Source organism: Lepisma saccharinum, chromosome 3 (assembly GCF_977018435.1).
Source record: "Lepisma saccharinum chromosome 3, izLepSacc3.1, whole genome shotgun sequence".
In the NCBI taxonomy this organism is placed as follows: domain Eukaryota; kingdom Metazoa; phylum Arthropoda; class Insecta; order Zygentoma; family Lepismatidae; genus Lepisma; species Lepisma saccharinum.
The window spans coordinates 108425554-108439891 of NC_139231.1; the positions used below are offsets into that span (position 1 = coordinate 108425554).

A 14338-nucleotide genomic window follows, 5' to 3' on the forward strand; every position below is an offset into this window, starting at 1 on the left:
AGGGCAAACTCCTTGGGAGTTGAAAATCATTCAGGACGATAAGCTAGGTACCAACTCTTACAGAATGCATAGACAATCATACTGGAATATAACGTGGTGACGAGAACTGATGGAAGGTGATGGCATGCAACAGAATACAAAATAGTCATCTGCCACTCCCTTCTCACTGTCGGAAATTGCTTGCGTTCCTTTCTGCCGAAATGTCAGCTTTGGCAACTGTTGCTGTAGGTATAATGCAATGTTTGCTTTGTTTAGGACTGTCACTGATTTGTTTTGATGTTAACACTACTAGCATTGTTGTGTTGTATGCTTCGACTTTGCCATTCGACTACGTCTCGTAGCCACATTCGGATACCTCTTGCTGCATTGTTGCCCCAGTTGCCATTAGCAGACAATATTGTGCATGCACAGTACACGTCGTGTGGGACTTTGAATGCTGTCAACACCATTGGACAATCGCAACTTCAAAGTCAAATAGGTCCCTTGTGAGTAAAAAATGTGCTGTAAGAACAAGTGAACCAAATAATGAAATCATATCATACCTCAGGATAAACGAGCTTCAAAACTAGCTTCTCCCGCTGCACATTGCTTCTATCCAAGGTCAACTGCACTGTGACAGGGTCAAATGGTCGAAACGCAATATTTCCACACCTCTGAGATGGTTCCTGAAATTAGGCACATTTGATAAATATGATGAACACCATACTGAAATACGTTAAATTTGAATGCCTGCTTTTCAATGCCAGCAATACGAAGAAAGGAAGCCCTATTTCTACATGAACACCATTAATTCATGCCATTGTGTAATGCACAGGGGATAGCTACCTGACGGTGCACAAATCTGACAAAATGGCAAACAGTTGGTGCATTTGTCTAATCAATACATGGCACCACAAATAAGTATCAAAAAGTACCTATTAAGTATCTAAAACACGTACCTATTTAAAAAATTGCTTTACTATCAAATAATACACTTGTTCCATTGAGTGGTAACTAAGTACTTTTAGCATTCAAGAAATTGCAACTAAAGATACATATATTTTATCAAATTAAAATATGCAATACAATAAATAGACAAATTTGTGCACAAAGACGCTCCAATACTGTCTAAACATGCCTTTTGGTAAGTTGTAATTCGTATTGTTATGAAAGAGTAGAATACACCTTTGATTCTATTTTTATGAACATCATTTTAGTTTGTTTACATAAATAAACTGCAGAATTTTATGATTCTACCAATTGGTAGAAGAATAGCAATAGTAATATTGGTAAAAGGTAAAGTTCCCCATGCATATAGCACCGTGCCATGAAGGCACATTTAGGGGATGTGGAGGTAGCCCCCCTTTTTCTTGATCTCTGCCATTTTGGAGGTGATGTGATCAGCACCATGCTCCGGCTGCCTTTATCCCCAAGTACCCATTGATTTGAGGCTGGGTGAGCCCCAGAGCCACTTTATGTGGGGACAAGGCTGGAAAAATCCCACCCTTAGATCACTCCACAGATAAATTGATTCCATCGGTACAGATGAAGTACTTTCCCCAACTTAACCATTCACTTCTTTTCACATCTCTTGCATGCATCACTCAGTTTGACCCTTGTTATCATTTGTTAATTAAAAGCTCACCACAATCAAAAACATGTAAAAACTGCAACAATACACACAACACGATAGTAGCACTAGTTGGTGTGATAACTCAAACGTTTGTGAACTTTACAAACTTCATGCACAGTGTCACGTACCCAATAGGACCAAGTAATGTAAATAGTTTGCCAAAGAGGAATAGAGATGGCAGCACCAGGTGTGCAAGATTAAGAATTAACATAATGTATGTGAATAACTTTATAAATAGGAACAAAGCAGATTGGAAAGATGAAAAACAATAGAATCTACTATAAGAAAATAAAGAATAAATATAAAAGAAATAAATTAATGTATATAATCAATAAATCAAACCAGTGATCATATGTAAATTGATCAGAAAACTAAATAAGTCAAAGTACCAATACAAATTTGTGTCTTTGAACAGATCTTGAATCAGTCTGACTTATTTACCTTTCCAATAGTGGAAATTTTGTTTACCCCAGTGGTGGCGCATTCCAGTCCATACCCCACAGCACATATGGTTTCGTGTTTCAGCTGTGGCACTTACTTTGATGCGCATGTCAGTTGTTTGGCATCAAGTACACACTAGGTTGTATGTACATATTTAGTGTTGGTGCATTCCAATAGCAGCCTCAAGGGAGGAAATTAGTATAGTTTCCCAAAGCCTAAGGGAAAAGTTAAAAAAGGATAAAGGAACTCCTACTAAATAATAGAAAAGTGGAAATAGAAGGAAATTAAGAAGGAAGTCCAGATCCCGACCGTCCATTACGAAGGAAGTCCAGATAGAAGAATATCCAAATCGAGAAAAGAAACAATAAAAAGCATATTGAGATGAAAAAAAAAATGATTGTAAATGAGAATTACAGAAGAACGTAGCTTATCATGTAAATATTCTGATTCCATGTATCCTGTGTTTGAATAATATATTCATTTAAACGTCTCCATTGCAAGGCATCCTGTCTGGTTTCGTTGTCTACAAAGAACCCTACCCTGTAGATATTCTAGCTGAGGTTTAAGATAAAGATTTATGCACCTTGCACCAAATGGAGGTAGCAACAGTACATCCTTGACTTTATCAAGATTACCCTCAAGTATTCAATATGTTTGTCTCATAGTTGAAGTACTTCTTCCTTCACCACATTTAACCACAAGTACACGCAGACAATGCCCAATACCTTAAGCAATTTAAAACAGAACTCACCTCTTCATTGTAGATGAACTGGACAGAAGTAGTGCTGCCAGCCTCCTTATCTTTACCAGAAAGGTAAATTGTTCCTTCCAGTCCATACTTTGGAATTAATATATGCAAGGCATTCTTACGAACAAAGAGCACATAGCCCTGTTCATCATTTATTTTGTCTCGGAAGAAAAGCTGTAATGAAAATTGTTAAAGGAATTAAAGTACTAACACAAATAGACTAGTAAGCCTGTAATTATACGTACAACTATCTAAACATTTTAACTACCTCCAATTATTTCTTTCTTCAGCAAGATGAGGAAAAACCATCGTCACTTAAATCATCATCATCCTTCGCAGTTTCCTGCCTCTGGCTGGGTCAACATAGAAGTTGAGCCTCTCCATTTTTTCCTGGTCTTCCACCACTCCTCTCTTTCCACGGTCTTACAATCTTGTCCTCTTCTCCTAACTCTCTCCACTATCTGCTCTTTCCACCAACATCTTGGTCTCCCCCTTGGCCTTATTCCTACTCCTTGTGCATGGTAAGCTCTTACTGGTAGTCTTTCTGCATCCATCCTCTTCTTGTGTCCGAACTACCTCATCTGTACCTGTCCTGAAGCTTCACCTTTTTTCTACCACACCCACTTTTATTATATTTATTCCTCAAGTACAATAATCTTAGAAAACACAAACATATATATACACACACACCTTGGTTTTATTAATAGGCACCAAGGTTTGAAACTTCTCCCTACAAATACTCGAATCCTCTTCCATATTCCAATCCTAAACGGGACACTACTGCTCTTGGCGAAATAACAGCTATGATAAGCAATCTACGCAAAAGTATACCAAGAGAGAGGGTTGCGTAGTGTGAGTGGTGAGAGGAGGCTGGAGGACCTCATCCCTCAGTGTCCCGATCCTATATACCACACCCACTGTCTGTCAGATCTCATTCCTTATTCTATCCCTTCTAGTCTTCCCCAATATACTCCTTAAAAATTTCATCTCCACTGCCTGCATCTTTCTTTTGTCTCCCTGTCATTGTACAAGTCTCTGCTCCATACATAATTATTGGCACATAGTATGTGTTGTATATTACCTTCTTGCATTTCATATGTACATCCCTGTTCCATATTAATCTTCCAACGCTTTGATATAGTCCATATATGTTTACCTCCTCATCTATTCTTCCATTTCTCTCAATTATGCTTCCTAGATATTTGAAGTTCTCCACTACCCTCAACTCTTCCTTGTCCATGTTTATTCTTGGTTCATTTCTGGCTCTGTTTCGTGTTGTTATTAGCACCTCGCTCTTGTCTGCTAAGAATTTCAATCCTGCTCTACTGACTTCCTCAATCCAACTATCAAGCTGTCTCTGTACTTCTTCTTCCCTGTTCCCCCATATTACTAAGTCATCAGCAAACAACAGGGGCTTCATTTTCTTCCTCTCCTATCTTCTTCTTATGAAAAGCAGTGGAGAAAGAGCACTTCCCTGTTTCAGTCCATTACTTATACTGAACCACTCCATTCTTCCCACTGGTGTCTTCACACAGCTCTGGTTGGCCTTGTATGTGCTCTTCACTCTACAAACTATCTCAGCCTCGACTCCTTTCTTTCGTAGAGCCTTCCAAATCTTTATTCTGTCCATGCTATCGTATGCCTTTTCTGTATCTAGGAATGCCATAATCAAATCATTTCCATATTCGTAGTGCCTTTCCTGCATTTGCTTTATGGTGAATATCAGATCTACTGTTGATCTGCCTCTTCTAAATCCATTTTGTTCCTCTATAATTTTCAGCTCTGTTACTTCCCTTATTCTTTTCTCTAATGTTTTCTCATACACCTTTGCTGCTTTGCTGAGTGGCATATAAGTTTATTCCTTTGTATTTTTTACATTCCTTTCTGTCACCCTTTTTGAATATGGGAACTACGTGTATTAGTCCCTTTGTCCAATCTCTTGGTACTTCTCTCTCTTGCCACACTGTTTTCAACACTGTACAGCCACTGCACACCAATCACTCCTGCTCCTAGTATCATTTCCACTGGCACTTCATTTACTCCAGGTGCTCTACCTCTCTTCATTCTCTTCAGAGCTTCTTCCACATCTTTCCATGTGAGATTCACTTTTTCTTTCCTGTTTTCTCTTTCCTTCACTTTTTCATGTTCATTTCCTTTTTTCACGTTCAGAAATTTCTCGAAATGATTTCTCCACATTCTCCTTATTTCTTCATCCTCTTCTACAACGTTTCCCCTTTCAATCTTTAGCTTACAGCTGTCTCTTCTTTCTCTCACTAATCCATACAATACTTTCTTGTTCCCATCTACATCTTCTAGCACTTTGGACCATTCTTCCATCCACTTTCTTATTTCCTCCTTTACTACTCTTCTTGCCTGTTTCTTCCTTTCCACGCACTCCTTTCATGCATTTTATTATTTAACTTTAAACCATTTTCTAAATGCATCATCTTTGTTTCTTAAATGCGCTATTTTATTGTGCTGTTTCCTAGTTTGATTACAGTATGATTACAGTATATTGTATTGTTTGTGGTATTTAGCTGTTCTTGCCTCCAAGTTGTTAAATTTGTTAAAGCTATGCTGGACCTTAAATTACTCTCCTTTAAAAAAAAAATACTGCTATGATATTTCAAGTTCTGAAAAATTATGGTTTAGAATTCTTTCTAGAGCATTAAAATACATGTGGTTTCCTTTAATGTCTAGATATCTGATAGAAAATAGGCTCATGCTGCCATGAAATACCACGAGATACCTACACAACAGGAAAAGTACACACACAAATATATACTTGTATGCTCTACAAGGAACCCTAAAAATGCGAAATTTTTTAGAATTTCAAACATTGTAGCATTTTTTTTACAAAATGTTTCTGGTGCAAGCCAAAATTCCAGCATGACCTTAATCATGATGGGGAACAAGCAAGAGACAGGAACTGTTTATAAAAAGACACTAGAAGCACTTGTGATTTGGGATGTTGTGTCAGTATTGGAAAAATCTGTGGTGTTGGTATTTGGTAGTTTCACCTTTAATTTAATGACACATACTTTTCTTGGGTCTTGATATCTTGAACACCCCTAAAAAAATCACATAACTCTTTTGAGGAGCCTTAAATACCCTGGAAATTATGAAAGATGTGTACTTTTTATTAATTTTTTGCCAGTAATGTGTGCAAAAATACATTTTGTTATTACAGGATGGCTACTCAAAATTCAAGTATAATTCCTGGTTTTCAAAGCGAACCTTCCAAAAATTCAAGGGTACAAGCAGATGATTTTTTTTTCTATTTCAACCTTATGTATTACCGTCTCTTAACACCCACACAAATATATATTAACAATATAATTCCAATGTACCCAAAAATTCTAACTGAATTCAATTAAACAATATATATACCGTATTTAATCATGTATAATGCGCACTTTTTTTCAAAAATTTTTGCTTCCAAAACTGTGGTGTGTATTATGCACGGAATAATTCGGACAGCCAAACCTGAAACTATACAGGGTTATTTAATGATTTTGTGACACTTCCATTGAATTTTCATGTTTACGGAACCCTAGCATGTTATATATAGTTTTAAAGCTTAAATCCTGCAGTATCTGAATATGGTAACACTATTACACACAAGATAGTGACACTAATGTGAAATGCGGTTGAAATAACTTCATCACAAAATTAAGGAATGTTCTGATTTTTATGGTACTTTGGATGAAAGAAAATATAAGGAGAAAGAAAATAATAATTAAAATGTATTACTCGCCAAATAATATATATATATATATATATATATATATGTGTGTGTGTGGTGTGTGTAAATGCCTTAATGGAAGAAATCTTGTACTGCTAACTGCTAGTTTGAAGGTCCTGAATGTGCCTTGTATAAATGTTGTTAGTTACGGAAAAAGTATATATTTTGAAGTTTTTTAGAAAAAGTAAAGAAGGAATGAGCAAAACCATGTATAAAAGTTGGAAGGCCATTTCCCATGATTTTTCACTCTGTAATGTAATGTTCTGCTACACCAAGAAAAGCAGGCACATGGCACATTCTGGCGGAATGTATATCAGCAGTATTTGTTGGGCAAGAAATAATAGAAAATAACTTCCTGAGCACTGGGAATCCATAACGTAATTTTGATCTCGCTGTCTACTATTACAGAATAAATATGGTGGTTAAAGAGCGAAAGCTTTGGGATGCTAAACACAGTGGAGGAAAAGGGGGGGAAGGTGTTGTGATATTCTTCTCCTCTTGGTCCACATAGCAACAGGTGATTCATTGAATAGGTATGATGTCATTCACTCTTGATCGGCATAACAATAGCTTTACGACCTACAACTAAGAAAGCCATTTCTTGAAACTGGATTATACTGCGCATTATATACGAGATATAATTGTTTGTCACTTTTCCACATCAAAAACCAGGGTGCACATTACACACACGTAAATACGGTATTTAAAATATTTAATTTAAGGTGCAAAGTTTACATTTACCATTTCACATACTCAGACTCGAATTACATCTACAAACACAAGTCACAAATGCTACGGGATATACTAATCTACGAAAAAAATATTAATTTTAAAAGAATTTCAGACTAATTAGCTTCAAGATATATTTCAAAAATCTTCTGGGCTGTCAGATAAATTGTTCTGCAAAGGACACTAACAAAGTAAACGGATTGAGAGAATTCAGTTTTATTTTCCAGGCAGCTTTCTTTTCCTTCCTCGATAAAAATTAAAGGTAAACTGTGAATAATTTGTCTCAGGCATTTAGAAATACGTATAAATTTAATGGGATTTGAATTAATAAAAGTTGCAATTTTTCAAGTCTACGGAGAAAAATTCATGCAGAATTCCCGATAAGTAGCCACCCTGTATTAAGTGGCAGCTATTTTAAAATTCTCATTTTCCCATATAAGTCTTTTAAAATAAAACCTTGGTCAGATGATACTGTATAATTCCAAAGAAATCCTTATTAACATTTATAAACATTCTTAATTACTTTAAATTGTTACAATGTTCAAGTATTGATCTAAATGGGTATGGGTAAGGGGTAACAGTATTAGCCCTGTAATACCACCCATAATTTGCCCACAGTGGTTTTAACTACCTAATCGTCCTGAGATTTCAATCTCAACTTCCCAAGTGGGGGAATATATGGCTCTCAACCAGGACTGAGGCCCCCAGCGTGCCACTGCTCTATCACCGAGTATGAAGCTAGACATGGCCCATTTTCCACTTCCAACTATATATGTAAAGCTGGTTTTGTAGCAAAGTTCCAACCTCACCACAAAGTTTTGCGATTAATCAAACATTGGCAGAATAAAATAACCTAATTCACTCATCCACATCATCACGTCAAAATGTGGTACAGAATTGATGCCAACTAACAAAAATACAAATATATATGTCAAATTCACCATTTTCTCCTTCCAAATATGTATATATATACGTAAGTTAACCTTTTGAGTCCCAAGGCCATTTTCACAAGTAAGCCTCACGGTCCCGAGCCGATTTTGAGCAAAATGCAGAGTTTCAATTAAATGAGTGTAGATCGGAGACTAATTGCCCTAGAGAGATGAGTGATATACCGTTGTACGCGGAATGAACCAGAGATCCAGACTATATGAAATTTATGCAAATTCGGCGTATATATGGAGGGGGAAAGGGGGAAAATTCCCTGAAAATACTGTTTTTTTTTAAAAAAAATTGTGTTTCGCCCCCCTCCCGCCCCCTCGAAAAAAGTACATGACAGTGTCGACATGCACATGGAAATGATTGCTGACATGTAAGGAACACAAAAATATTTGCATTATTATCATATGACCAATGTAACTTGAGTTGTACATCCCAAAAGGAATGGTCGGCACGCCACTGATTCAAGCTTCAAAATGCAGCTGTACCTTAAAATTACTTTAGCTCAGAGACTATTTGCCCTGGAGATATGAACTATATACCGTTGTATGCAGAATGAATCACAGATTCAGACGATATATAATTTATGCACATTCGGCGTACATATTTAGGGGGAAAGGGGGGAAATCCCCTGAAAATACTTCTTTTTTTAAAAAAAATGGGGTTTCGTCCCCTCCAGCCCCCCGAAAAAAAGGATATGAAAAGTTCAAAATGCACATAGAAATTATCGCTGGCATGGAAAAAAGAGAAAAATATTTGCATCATTGTCGTATGACCAACGTAACTTGAGTTGTACCCCCAAAAGGATTGGTGGGCACGCCACTGATTCAAGCTTCAAAATGCAGCGGTACCTTGATATGACTATAGCTCAGAAACTAAATGCCCTAGAGATATGAAAGATATACCGTTGTACGCAGAATAAATCACAGATTCAGACGATATATAATTTATGCACATTCGGCATACATATGGAGGGGAAAAGGGGGAAATCCCCTCAAAAATACTTTTCTTAAAAAAATGGCGTTTCCCCCCGAAAAAAAATGTCAAAATGCACAAAATGCAAAATGTATTCAAATTTGGCGTATATATGGAGGGGGAAGGGAGAAAAACCCCAAAAATTATTTTAAAAAATTGTTGAAATGTTTGAAATTTATATTTTCCCTTGAAAAAAGATGCAAAAGAGAAGTCCCTTTTCCCACCTTTTTACCTCCATTTTCATGAAGAAAAAAAAATGTGCAAGAAACATTTCTGTTAAATACATGTGTTAGGAACAATATTTAAAAAAATCGAAATTCTAGCCAAAAATAGAAAACTACGACCTTGACACAGCATCTCGATCGAGACGCTTGGGACTGTGAGGGTTACTTTTAGGTATCTCGTTCGAGATGCTTGGGATCCAAAAGGTTAAAGACCATAAAGTCTGTTGTAATAAGCCTGGTACGACATTTCACACAGGTAATATAGAAAAACCAAAGATGAGTGGTATAGTTGCTGCAGAGTCCCCTGCAGACACAGGTTCAAATCCTGGTCTATCCATATTGTACACCAAAGTTTAACGCAACATGTATTATTTATCAGTCTAGTTATCCCCTTCAGTGTCTGGTGTAATCAATCCCTAGATCTACATTCAGAAAGTTACTTTAGGTTATGTGATTGTGACTATATTGCATATTACTTACATGGGTATGCAGAGCGACTGATGCCCTTCCAGCATATTGTGCCATCCTGTTACGATAGTTCAAGTTGTGGCAGGTTTCTTGAGATTTTCTTTTGTCAAGCAAGTCTGCATATGTGGCATCTGCACCAATACATACAGCCAACAATCTATGCACCATAATGTCTGCATACCTGTGAAAGAAATGAGAATTATGAAACATCATTTTAATCAAGATTGACTTACGCAGCATCTAAAACTTTCATAAGGTTATAAAAATCAGTGACTACTTATAAGCGTGAACTTTTTATTAATTGATGGTTCATTTGACATCAAATATGTGGGTTATTCTACACCAGCCATGTCAAACTCAGTTCATAAGTAGGGCCACATAACGATAATGTCAAAAGACTCTGGTCCACACAACTATACAACCAATCCCTTGCAGTCAAAATTTAAGGTTTTTGCCCCCCCCCTCCCCACCACAACTTCTAAAAAGGTAAAAGGTAAAGTGTTCCCCTGTGCATAGCACCATGCCATGAAGGCGTATAGGCGGTGTGGGGGTAAGGCCCCACACTTTCTTGATCCGGTCGTGAGTGGGGGTGATGTGATCAGCATCACGCCCCTGACTGCCTTTACCCCCCAGGGTTTCCCCCAGGTACCCATGTTATTCGACGCTGGGTGGGCGCCGGGGCCGCTTCCACCGTTAGAAAAGTTCCCGGATTTGAACCGGCCGGGGATCGAACCCGGGACCTTGAGCATGGTAGTCAGACACGTTACCAACTGAGAAATTTAACAATAAATATTCCATGAACATGTGATTAACAGGTAAAAACTCAATAAAACTTACCCCCGCTCTCCACGAGAGAAGGCTGTTAGTCCTCCACTGACATACATCATTACATACCCTTACCAGCTTCCATGACAGAATGGTTAGCACAGTGTACGACGATGCCAGAGGACCCGGTTTCGAATCCTGGCCTAGGTATGGGTGTTCTTTGTGAGGCTTTCCTCATAAATTCCATCACATCATCACTCACCTTCATATTCACGATTACCTAAAAGTATTCCTTCAAGGCAAACCATTCACAATGAAGAGACAAGACTCGTTGGTGACAAAGTATGGATGCTTCCCTCCCCCAGCCAACAATATATTTATATACTTCAGAACTAACCTGTCAACCAGCTTGCTAACACCACACCTACCCCTTAATGGAATGTAAAAATGGTTCTGTGGAGGGATAATAAGTTAATCTGGTGAAGTTAGGATGAGTTGAGGCTTCTTTCTCATGAGAAGAGGAAAAGCAGGATAACCACATGTGCATAGACATTCCTGCATGCATGAAATACAAGGTTTGTCCAAAAGTAGACACAATTTTTTTAGAGCCAGTCAGAAGCATCGAGCGATGGATCTATTGGGCAGGGAAGTTTGTTGGGGATGTCAGGTATACAGTCTGATGCAACTCAGTTGCTTCAGATTCATTCCAGCATTTGGATCGTCAGCAAAGTGAGAAGCTGTTTTAGTGTTGTGTCATGGTCGAAAATGCAGCATGATAAAAGTTTGCTTCAAACTTAGTAAATCTGAAACCCACACGCTTGAAATGTTAAGACAAGTCTATGGGGACCAGACTTTGTCGAAAGCACAAGTGTGCAGGTGTCATAAGGTGTTCAAAGAAGGAGGAGAAGATGAAGAGAACGAACAACGTTCAGCATGCCCATCAATGTCCACAACTGTTGAGCTTGTGACTCGAGTGAAGTCTGTTTTGGACTCTGACTGACCTTTGAGTGTGAGGTTAATCGTAGATAAGGTAGGACTGCCAAAATCGGTTGTGCATCGAATAATTTAGGAAGATTTGAACATGCAGACACCTGGTTTCTCCACCTCGACAATGCACCATCTCACTTACCACTGCAAGTGAGGTAATTTCTGGCCACGAAAAAATGTGGCAATGCTTCCCCACCCACTGTACAATCCGGATCTTGATCCAGCCAACTTCTTTTTGTTTCCGAGGCTCAAATTCGGTCTGAAAGGACACCGTTTTGGGACAACTGAAAAGGTCCAAGCAACACCGACGAGTGCTCTGAAAGGTACCTCAGGTCAAGACTTCCTGCGCTGCTACAAGAGTGGCAGCAACACTGGAGCCACTGTATGGATGCTCAAGGATCCTACTTTGAAGAATATTAAGTGTATTTGAACCTAATTTCAATAAAACTATTTTTCCACAAATAGTCTCATTACTTTTGGGACAAACCTTGTATATGTAAGGTGGCCAAGGGATGCGAGTTTGACATGACTGTTCTACCCCACCAATATGCATGCAACAATAAAGACAAATTAACCATTAAGATTAGGCAATGACTTGTAGTGGTAACCTGTTGTCAGGCATCAAAGCTTGTGCTTACAAAAGCTTCTATGTACACTCCTGTTCACATAAAGTGATGCATTTTATAAGGTTGAACAGTTCAAGTATGTGATACTTTATCTCAACAGGAGTGTACTTGTAATTCGATTTATACATGAGGAGCAAATTTAATCTACTTTCAAAACATAAAAAAAAAATAGCAAACATATGAATGTGACTTTCAACTGTGAGAAGGTTTGAAAGTATCAGTAATGACATGAAAGTGGTAATAATAAAGAACTAATTAAAACAAGACCCATTGATATAAGTACAATTGCACTAATGAACATTACCTTCTAATTGGCGAAGTGAAATGTGTATAAATCGGTGCAGCAAGTCCATAATGAAAGTACTCAGCTTCTTGTAACATACCGCTGGCAAAATACACTGCCTGCATCATACATCTCGTAGCCATGATTCTCAACATAGTATTGAAGTATGGGTTGTCATCCTTCACTGCTCTATCTAGAGACTCTGCCAAAGCTTTCCCACTAGATGCATCAATATCGAATCCCTGGAAAATTATATAGAATATAAGTACAGTTATCACATATACCTAATGAATGATATTACAAATTCATTAAAATATAGCATCACTTAACTTACAGATGCAAATAATAAATTTTGTAACTTTACAAAGAAAAAAAAAGTACTGCATACTTATTACATTAAATGAATTATATTAAACTATAATTAGAAATAGTTGCACAAAAATTTCCACCCTAGTTAATATAAAACTAATGACCTTCAAAGTCATAATTAAATGGCATTCTTTTAGGCCTTGATTCTTGAAATTATTAAATTAAAAATTTTCAAGGTGTCTACACTGGTAACAAAATTATAAATCCAATAATATTGAAAAATTCTCCATCCCTTTTTTTTCAACCTTTTGGTGCCCGATCATCTCGATCGAGATGCTCTTAGGGAACCCTCAGGTGCCCGATCGTCTTGATCGAGACACTTTGTCAAGATCGTAGTTTTTACGTTATAATTTCGCTATTTTTGGCTAAAATTCAGATTTTCTTTTTTCATATTGTTGTTAACACATGTATTTAACAGAAATGATTGTTGCACGTTTTTTTCATGAAAATGGCGGGGAAAAGATGACTTCTTTTTTGCATCTTTTTTCAAGGAAAAATTTTTGCTGACAAAGGAAGGCTGGCTTTGTTGTTCTAAAGCAATGCATTTCCCTCACCCCTGGAAACTGCATTCGAAGGAAGTTTGTTTATCGGTACCCGCTGCACAATTTGTAAATATTTGATGACATCTGCGGCGTTTCATGACAAGAAGATATGTCACAGATGCAATCAAATGTTGTGTTGGGTTGCCAACATATAGGCGGCAAAACAGATTTCTTTTTTAACGTTTGTCGTGCCAAAACGACGCACATGTTACTGAGGAAAGTTGTTTGTTTTGATGTCCTCTATATGTTTCTGTGATCCGTGGACACAATTAAAATGGCAACTTCTATATATTTAAAAATAACATAAAAAGCAATACTATAGTCTAATTACACATACACACATTACATTTCTCAGTAAAATGTTAGAAATACATATAAACAAAAAAGCTAAGAATAGAAAGGTTGCGACTTCTGCTTCTTACATGCCAGCGATAATTATTATGTGCATGTTGATCTTTTCATGTTCTTTTTTTTTGGGGGGGGAGGGGGGTCAGGGGAAACCCCATTTTTTTTTTAAAAAAAGGATTCCCCCTTTTGCCTCCATATATACGCCGAAAAAGTGATTCATTCCACGTACAATGGTATATCATTCATCTCTCTAGGGCAATTAGCCTCTGAGCTACAGTCATTTCAAGGTAATGCTGCATTTTGAAGCTTGAATCAGTGGCATGCTGACCATTCCTTTTGGATGTACAACTCGCGTTACGTTGATCATACGATAATAATGCAAATATTTTTGTGTTCCTTACATGCCAGCGATAATTTCCATGTGCATGTCGACAGTGTCATGTATATTTTTTTCTTGGGGGGGGGGGGGGGCTGAAATCCCAATTTTTTCCGAAATTTTGGAATTTTGGGGGTTCTCCCCTCCCCTCCTGCTGCATATAT

General features: G+C 37.5%; 1 protein-coding gene across 1 annotated transcript in view; it reads right to left on the bottom strand.

The window, feature by feature from the left end:
• Nucleotides 1–14338, bottom strand: part of Dis3 (exosome complex exonuclease RRP44-like protein Dis3) — a 126187-nt gene that overhangs the window by 6191 nt on the left and 105658 nt on the right. The window contains exons 15-18 of the mRNA XM_083119135.1: nt 12561–12781; nt 9891–10059; nt 2805–2975; nt 543–665 (exon numbers count right to left, since the gene is read on the bottom strand). Of these exons, the coding sequence (XP_082975261.1) occupies nt 543–665; nt 2805–2975; nt 9891–10059; nt 12561–12781 (684 nt within the window). The remainder of the gene's footprint in view (nt 1–542; nt 666–2804; nt 2976–9890; nt 10060–12560; nt 12782–14338) is intronic.